At 43.9% G+C, this 8,680-nt stretch overlaps 1 protein-coding gene across 5 annotated transcripts in view; it reads left to right on the forward strand.

The window, feature by feature from the left end:
- LOC106563887 (nipped-B-like protein) overlaps positions 1 to 8,548 on the forward strand; it is a 48,165-nt gene extending 39,617 nt beyond the window's left edge. For all 5 annotated transcript variants that reach the window (XM_014129821.2, XM_014129829.2, XM_014129851.2 and 2 more), the window contains 17 exons: positions 318 to 452; positions 591 to 689; positions 813 to 866; positions 1,133 to 1,241; positions 1,383 to 1,519; positions 1,747 to 1,887; positions 2,008 to 2,256; positions 2,361 to 2,451; positions 2,612 to 2,785; positions 3,078 to 3,268; positions 3,439 to 3,546; positions 3,656 to 3,856; positions 3,994 to 4,140; positions 4,320 to 4,669; positions 4,836 to 5,010; positions 5,627 to 5,821; positions 7,463 to 8,548. In XM_014129821.2, coding sequence (XP_013985296.1) covers positions 318 to 452; positions 591 to 689; positions 813 to 866; positions 1,133 to 1,241; positions 1,383 to 1,519; positions 1,747 to 1,887; positions 2,008 to 2,256; positions 2,361 to 2,451; positions 2,612 to 2,785; positions 3,078 to 3,268; positions 3,439 to 3,546; positions 3,656 to 3,856; positions 3,994 to 4,140; positions 4,320 to 4,669; positions 4,836 to 5,010; positions 5,627 to 5,821; positions 7,463 to 7,825 — 2,919 coding nt within the window. In that variant the 3' untranslated portion in view covers positions 7,826 to 8,548. The remainder of the gene's footprint in view (positions 1 to 317; positions 453 to 590; positions 690 to 812; positions 867 to 1,132; positions 1,242 to 1,382; positions 1,520 to 1,746; positions 1,888 to 2,007; positions 2,257 to 2,360; positions 2,452 to 2,611; positions 2,786 to 3,077; positions 3,269 to 3,438; positions 3,547 to 3,655; positions 3,857 to 3,993; positions 4,141 to 4,319; positions 4,670 to 4,835; positions 5,011 to 5,626; positions 5,822 to 7,462) is intronic.
- The last annotated feature ends 132 nt before the right edge of the window (positions 8,549 to 8,680 follow it).

Genomic DNA, 8,680 nt, shown 5'->3' on the forward strand with positions numbered 1-8,680 from the left:
TTCATTCCAAGTGTAAAAGTTCACCTAAGGTAATATTAATTTCTCCACACTGCCACCCAGGGCTCTGCTGGAGAACTGCAGGCTTCTCAAATGTAAACACAATGCATTTGAACAGCTATCATTTCTCCTTTACTCAACAAAAGTAACTCAGATTGTCGTTTTGTTAATATGACATTATTTATTTAATGTTTAATTTATTTTCGATGATATCTATAATGATCGCTTCTACGGCAGAGGTAGCGCTGGACTGAAAATGTGTAAAGATATGGCGGATGTTGCATTCCCATCTGAACTCTTTGCACCCCTCTTGTTTCTAGGACACGGGTATCAGTGTGAGGAAGAGGGTGATCAAGATCTTGAGAGACATCTGTCTGGAGCAACCCACTTTCAACAAGATCACTGAGATGTGTGTCAAGATGATCCGCAGGGTCAACGACGAGGAGGGCATCAAGGTGTGTATCGGTCTGCGTCTGTAATAAATGTCCGCGTTTCATTTGTAGGTGGACACTTCACAGGGCTGCAGAACGTTACCTGTCGCCGTGTGCACATTCGTGTGCGAATTTCAAAGTTTGCTCCTCTTGCTTTTTCAGAAACTTGTGAATGAGACCTTCCAGAAACTCTGGTTCACCCCTACACCCAATCACGATAAAGACGCCATGACCCGTAAAATCCTCAACATCACAGACGTGGTGAGTTCCAGGGCTCAAAGCTGAGTACAGAACTGTCAAATAACTTTCCAATGTACATCTCAGTCTGTATTTTGAAGGTTGCCTGTTCAACATGTCTTGACCTGATGACATCATCTTTCCTAGGTGTCTGCATGCAAAGATACAGGCTATGACTGGTTTGAGCAGCTGCTTCAAAACGTGAGTATTTCCAGTTGTCGGAGTGTGTTACGTGGCGGTAGTTGGCCTCGAGTCACATTCAGAACTTTTTTCGCATTGGCTCAGGTTCGTTGAGGTCCCATTTATTTGTGGTCGTGGTAAGTTTTAAGCACAGGGGGAAGTTATGCTGTTTACTCTAGGTCTACTGTGACTTGTTCATATCACTTTTCTCATGTGAGAGCTGTTACGAACAAGTTCCAGAAAGATTTACGTTGTGTGCCTCACCTCACAACCTCCCCCTTACTTAGCTGCTGAAGACGGAGGAAGATGCTTCCTATAAACCAGCCAGAAAGGCCTGCGTTCAGCTGGTGGACAATCTAGTGGAACACATCCTCAAATACGAAGAGTCTCTTGCTGGTATGGAGGTCACTCACAGTTTAGATTGCAATGGTTTAGATTGCGAATCGCCATATATCCTGACACATCAATGTACTGTTGATTATGATATGATAGAAAGTCCAGTTGAGACTGAAGGAAGGATCTGTGTTTCTTTTTCAGATATCGAGAACAAGGGGGTGAACTCCAATCGTCTGGTGTCTTGCATCACCACCCTCTTCCTGTTCAGTAAGAATCGAGCCCAGCTGATGGTCAAACATGCCATGACCATGCAGCCTTACCTCACCACCAAGTGCAATGTAAGGACCCACACAAACCTCTCCTCAATATGTTGAAACATTGAGACCGGTGTAAGAAAGTTCAAGCAAAAAGTAGCCACTTGGTTTTTACATAGCGCTCTAGGGCCATCTAGTGGTTGATTATTGTCAGTACACGTTTTATACAACAACATGACCAACAGGTCCAGCTTTGTCTCACATTAGAAATCTCTGTGACTGTATCAATATGAATTTGATCTTGTTTCCAGACCCAGAGTGACTTCATGGTGATCTGTAACGTGGCCAAGATCCTGGAGCTGGTGATCCCTCTGATGGAGCACCCCTCTGAGACCTTCCTCACCACCATAGAGGAAGACCTGATGAAGCTCACCATCAAATACGGCATGACGGTACATCTCTAGTAAAAGCTACAGCTTGTAGCCAGGTTCAATACTAAAATAACCGTGAAGGAACCAATCAAATGTGAAGGACCGGTTTTAAGTTATTCTGTCATCTTTTTTTTCCCGCAGGTTGTGCAACACTGTGTGAGCTGTCTTGGAGCTGTCGTGAACCGGGTCACTCACAACTACAAGTTTGTTTGGGCTTGTTTCAACCGTTACTATGGTGCCCTGACCAAGCTGAAGACCCAGCACTCAGAGGATTGCAACAACCCTGTTCTGGCTGCTAATAAACCGGCCTTGCTGCGTTCGCTGTTCACTGTGGGGGCGCTCTGTCGCCACTTTGACTTTGACCAGGAGGAGTTCAAGGGCCCCAGCAAGGTAGGGCCCGGAAATAGAAGGGAGATATATTTTTGTATTGTTGGGGATGTTTAAAGACCTGAATACTTGATGTATTGTCAGTCACTGTTGCTTTTTCTCTTCAGGTTGTGATAAAGGACAAAGTGATGGAACTTCTGCTGTACTTCACCAAACATGAAGATGAGGAAGTTCAGACCAAGGCCATCATTGGTCTAGGTAAAGCTAACCTTACTTCACCCTAGCACAGACCACTAGTTGTCCTAACAAACTTCTGTCATCCACCACCAATGGCTTTTGTTCCCCTGGTTCCTCAGTGCTTGGGCTAATATCTTTTTCCTTCTCTCTTACACCTCATCCCCCTCTCTCCGTTCTCCAGGCTTCCAGTTCATCCAGTACCCAGGGCTGATGTTCATGCAGGATGTGAAGAGTCTTTACAATGGCATCCTGTCGGACAGGAAGAGCTCTGTCAACCTGAAGATCCAGGTGCTGAAGAACCTGCAGACATACCTGCAGGAGGAGGATTCTCGCATGCAGGAGGCCGACCAACAGTGTGAGTCTCACCTCTGCGTCTATTCAATCTTATATATGCCATTTCCTTATCCAAAGTGACTTACAAAATAGAGTGCATACATGTTCATATTGGTGGCCCAAGCAAAAGTTAATTTATTCACAACAGGTCAAAGAAAACACACAAGCACAGCAATATAATAAAGTGTTAGAATGGGGCACAGGATATTGGGTGTGTTAGTTAGGGCATGCCTCCATGATGTCTAGTGGCTAGTTTCCATACGGCTCAACCAGGCTCAGGGTTCCTAATGGTTCTTGTCTTTGTGCGTCTGCAGGGAAGAAGCTGTCGAAGCAGGAGGACCTGAAGGAGATGGGGGACATCTCGTCAGGCATGAGCAGCTCCATCATGCAGCTGTACCTGAAGCAGGTGCTGGAGGCCTTCTTCCACACACTGTCCAACGTACGACACTTTGCCCTCAACGTCATCGCCCTGACACTCAACCAGGGCCTCATCCATCCTGTGCAGGTACATAACACTTCAGAAACCCATACAGGATACCATTGGGCTACTCTTCTCAGACAAATCATTCCTAAACTCTGGCCTTGTAAAAAAAAATACATGTGTGATTATAATGGTGAAAAGCATCACTGTTGTCAACAGTTTTGTAACTGCTGGTGATCCATCTTCTTTTTCAGTGTGTGCCCTACCTGATTGCCATGGGAACAGACCCAGAGCCCACCATGAGGAACAAGGCTGACCAGCAGCTGGTGGAGATTGATAAGAAGTACACTGGCTTCATCCATGTGAGTGTCTGTGGGCCGGTCTCAGGGTAGAAAGAGCGGCGTGGCCTCTCAACAGGCTGGTAGTGTGTTATCAATGTATATAACGCATTGTGTTTGGTTGTGTGTCCAGATGAAGGCCGTGGCGGGGATGAAGATGTCCTACCAGGTACAGCAAGCTATCTGGTCAGCTAAGGGTACGGTGATCCGTGGCTACCGGCAGGACGAGACCACCTCGGCCCTCTGCGCCCACCTCTTCTCTATGGTCCGATCCAACCGGCAGCACCGACGAGCCTTCCTCATCTCACTGCTCAACCTGTTTGATGACAGCTCGGTGAGTCCCTCCTTCCCCTAGATACACATTGAGAAGAATCAGAATTATAGCAGTATACATAGACAGAATGAACCGATAGACCAAAGTAAGAGTTTGGTGAAGGTAATGGTTGTTATTGTGACTTTTCCCCCCTGCAGAAGATGGAGGTAAACATGCTCCTGTACATAGCAGACAACCTGGCCTGTTTCCCCTACCAGAGCCAGGAGGAGCCCCTGTTCATCATGCACCACATAGACATCACCCTGTCGGTGTCCGGCAGCAACCTGCTGCAGTCCTTCAAGGAGGTAGGTCATACACACAAGATCACACATAGCCACACGTGGACTGGTTTGTAAAAACACTACCTATAATGTGACTTTTAAAGACATACAAGCTATAGTGGGTTTTATACCCTATAATAATCCCCAACACTAGCTTTTGTTTGGTTGTGAATGACTGACTCACTCCTCTGTCCTCTCTGCAGTCCCTTCTCAAAGAGCCGAGGCGGCGGGAGAAGAAGCAGAAAGAGAGGAAGTACCACTCGGAGGAGGATAACTCTGAGGAAGAGAACGAGGAGCGTCACAGCAGCCGCTCCAACAGCAGTGACGAGGACGATGAGGTGGTCCACAGGCCCAAGAAGCCCAAACACCGGGCCCAGGCCCACGTGGAGTCTGACTCTGACTCTGACCTGGAGATGGAGGACTTGGACAAGGTGATGCAGCGTCTGCCTGACAACCCCATCCCCCTGTTGGACTTTGCCAACGCCTCGCAGGGTATCCTTCTGCTGTTGGTTCTCAAGCAGCACCTAAAGAACCTCTATGGCTTCTCAGACAGGTACGTCACTACATAACATCTCACCTTACCGTCTCACTGGACAAGACCGAGCTAGGAAGATCACAATATGATACTGATATGTATTCTGTCTTTTTATGTTGCCATGCCAATTTTTCAGTTAATGAAGAAATAACCTAAACTTAACCTCTTCATCCGCCCACTGTAGTAAAATCCAGAAGTACTCTCCGACGGAATCGGCCAAGGTGTACGAGAAGGCTGTAAACAGGAAGAGTCATGTGCACTTCAGCCCACGCCAGACTTTGGACTTTTTAACCTCTGACTTGGCCAACGTTGAACTGACCTACGACATCAAGAGGAGGATCGTCAAACAGTACCTAGATGTAAGAGATCACACTCACTCTTCCTTTTTTCTGAAAGTCTCTTGAGTTGTTTTGTTTTGGGTCATATAAAGGAAATAATGGAGTTTTGGAAAATTGAGTTTTGAATTTGTTTACTTCCTGAATTTCCTGAATTGAAACAGAATTGAGCCAGATGGAGTTTATTTTTGTAGCATGTAAAAGGTTTATGCAGTAAGGCAGAGTTTGCCACCTGGCGGCCTGCGGGTTGTTTTATTTGGCCCCCAAAGTTTTCTAAACCCTCCCAATTTTTAAATCTTTTATTGTTGGACATAAGACTGTAAAAACACCAGGAAATCAGCTCCAAGTGATTTTAATTTATGGAATCTGTTCTCAAGTATTCCTACGCATAATAGACATGTGATCATATAAAATGTAAGCAAGGTTTGAAATGATTATGTTTTAGTCAAACATGATCTGTTTGGGCTTCTTGCGGTCAATTTGCAGTCTCCAAACTATATGTAATTATGTTCCGGCCCCCCGACCATCCGCTCAACAAAAAATCGGCCCACGGCTGAACCTAGTTGATGATCCCTGCAGTAAGGTGAACTAGTGTTGTCTCTGAGCGCAGCAGACTGGTTACTATTCTTGTCTCTCTCAGTTCAAGTTACTGATGGAGCACTTGGACCCTGATGAGGAGGATGAGGAAGGTGAGGCGTCGGCCAGCGCTAACGCCAGAAACAAAGCCATCACTTCACTGCTGGGAGGGTCCAGCCACCAGGACCACAAGAACCACCACCAGGCTCCTATTGAGACGGACGACGACGAGAGCGACGGAGACGAGAAAACCCCAGGGGTGAGCCCCAAGCAGCCTATTGCAGCTGTCTTACAGCTGTTATTGTCCCTGTTAATGACTTTTTAGAAGACTGATGACTGCCATGTTGGCTACTGAAACCTACAGTGCCTTCAGAAAGTATTCATACTTCTTGACTTATTCCACGTTTTGTTGTTACAGCCTGAATTCAAAATGGATTAAATAGATTTTTGTTCTCACCCATCTACACACAATACCCCATAATGACAAAGTGGAAACATGTTTGTTGAAAATTAAATATAGAAATATTTAATTTACATAAGACTCAATACTTTGTAGAAGCACCTTTGGTAGCGATTACAGCTGTGAGTCTTTCTGGATAAGTCTCTAAAAGCTTTCCACACCTGGATTGTGTAACATTTTCCCATTATTATTTTCAAAATTCTTCAAGCTCTGTCAAATTGGTTGTTGAGCATTGCTTGACAACCATTTTCAGGTCTTACCATAGATTTTCAAGTAGATTTAAGTCAAAACTGTAACTCAGCCACTCAGGAATATAGACTATCTTCTTGGTAAGCAATTCCAGTGTAGATTTGGCCTTGTATTTTTGGTTATTGTCAGTGTCTGGTGGAAAGCAGACTGAAACAGGTTTTCCTCTATGATTGTGCCTGTGCTTAGACCCATTCCGTTTTTTTAGTATCCTGAAAATCTCCCCAGTCCTTAACGATTACAAGCATACCCATAACATGATGCAGCCACCACTATGCTTGAAAATATGGAGAGTGGTACACACTCAGTAATGTGTTGTATGTTTGGGGCAAATCCAATAACACTCTGTAAAAAGTGAATTGCTTTGCCAAAAGTTTTGCAGTATTACTTTAGTGCCTTGTGGCAAACAGGATGCATGTTTTGGAATAATTGTTATTATGTACAGCCTTCCTTCTTTTCACTCTGTCAATTAGGTTAGTGCTGTGGAGTAACTACAATGTTGAGCCATCCTCAGTTTTCTCCTGTCACAGCCATTAAACTCTGTAACTGTTTTAATGTCACCATTGGCCTCATGGGGAAATCCCTGAACGGTTTCCTTCCTGACTGGGTGTATTGATACACCATCCAAAGTGTAATTAATAACTTCACCATGGTCAATGGGATATTCAATGTTTTTTATTTACATTTTTACCCATCTACCAATAGGTGCCCTTTGCGAGGCATTGGAAAACCTCCCTGGTCTTTGGTTGAATCTGTGTTTGAAATACTCTGCTCAACTGAGGGACCTTACAATGATCTGTATGTGTGGGGTACAGAGATGAGGTAGTCATTCAATTTATGTGATTTGGCAAGCAAATGTTTACTCCTGACCTTCTTTAGGCTATCCATAACAAAGGGGTTGAATACTTACTGACTCAAGACATTTCAGCTTTTCATTTGTTATTCATTTATTAAATTTTTTTTTTTTTAAAGAATCTAATTAACACAATTTCACTTTGACATTATGGGGTATTGTGTGTAGGCCAGTGACAACAAATCTAATTTGAATACATTTTAAATTCAGACTGTAACACAACAAAATGTGGAAAACGTCAAGGGGTGTGAATACTTTCTGAAGGCACTGTATCTGCTCTCACTGCCCTCGGTGCAGTAGTTAGCTGGACGTTGTAGTAACAATGCTGTTTCTTTCCCCAGTCATCACGAAGATCCAGGAAGCACGGTGACTCTGCGGAGGCATCAGGTCACATGAACGAGACAGTAGGTTCCATGGACGTCATCGCCCTCTGCTGCCCCAAGTACAAGGACCGGCCACAGATCGCCCGCGTCATCCAGAAGACCAACACAGGCTACAGGGTGCACTGGATGGCTGGGTCCTACTCTGGAGTCTGGGCTGAGGCGAAGAAACGGGACGGACGCAAAACTGTGCCTTGGGTGGACACTATCAAGGAGTCGGACATTATTTACAAGAAAATACCCTTGACGAGTGCACACAAGCTGACGAACAGAGTGGTGCAGACTTTACGGTCACTGTACTCAGCCAAGGACGGAACTTCCTAATCGACTATACGGTTACTCTCAGACAGACAAACTCTTTGCAGCCAAACTCTATTATGAGGAACCAACGTTTTTCTAATACAGAAAATACAAAAATACTACAGACACGCAAAACATGAAATGTAAGCACGAGATAGAGAGCAAGTATTGTGAACTTTTGGTCTGTGATGAACATTTAATCTGGATCCAGGATATGTTTAAGTTAAACAGAAAAAACACAAGAAGGAAATGTTTGGAAAACATTGTGTGGGAGCTCCTTCGCTGTTGTGCAGCAAACTCGGTTGTTTGATTTTCCCACTGTATCATAGTTTAACAACAAAAAAAGACAAAAATGTTTATATCGCTGACAAAAATTCTGTTTAAAAAAATAAACAAAGTGAATGTTGAAAATTAGTCTGTTAATGTTCTTAATAAAGTGTTCTTGGAGTTTAACCTAGCACCGGATGGATTTCTTTAGCTTAGTTTCCAGGGAAGCTACTTTTAAAACTTTTAACTTTTAATTTTGTTTTATTCCCTTTTGTTTACCCATGCTGTACAATGGAGTCTCTTGGATATAATTTATTCGGTTGAAAGCAAAGCATGCAGTATATGTGGCCTACATGCAGGGGAGTTTTTTTGTAAATTTAGATTTTGATGTATTAGGTCACCCAAGAGATAACGAAAAGGAATCCCCAGCACTTCTGGCGGAGCAAATACTGCAATAAATTTTTTTACTTCTCTTTGTTACTTGTCTCGTTTGCATTTGACTTTATTTTTTCATGGTGATGGTGCGCCACCATGTAGTATCTGTTGTCAACTTGTTTGTCTTTTTTTATTCTGTTTTAGTTTTTGATATTATACGTGGAAGGTCCAGGATGA

Source organism: Salmo salar, chromosome ssa01 (assembly GCF_905237065.1).
Source record: "Salmo salar chromosome ssa01, Ssal_v3.1, whole genome shotgun sequence".
Lineage (NCBI taxonomy): Eukaryota > Metazoa > Chordata > Actinopteri > Salmoniformes > Salmonidae > Salmo > Salmo salar.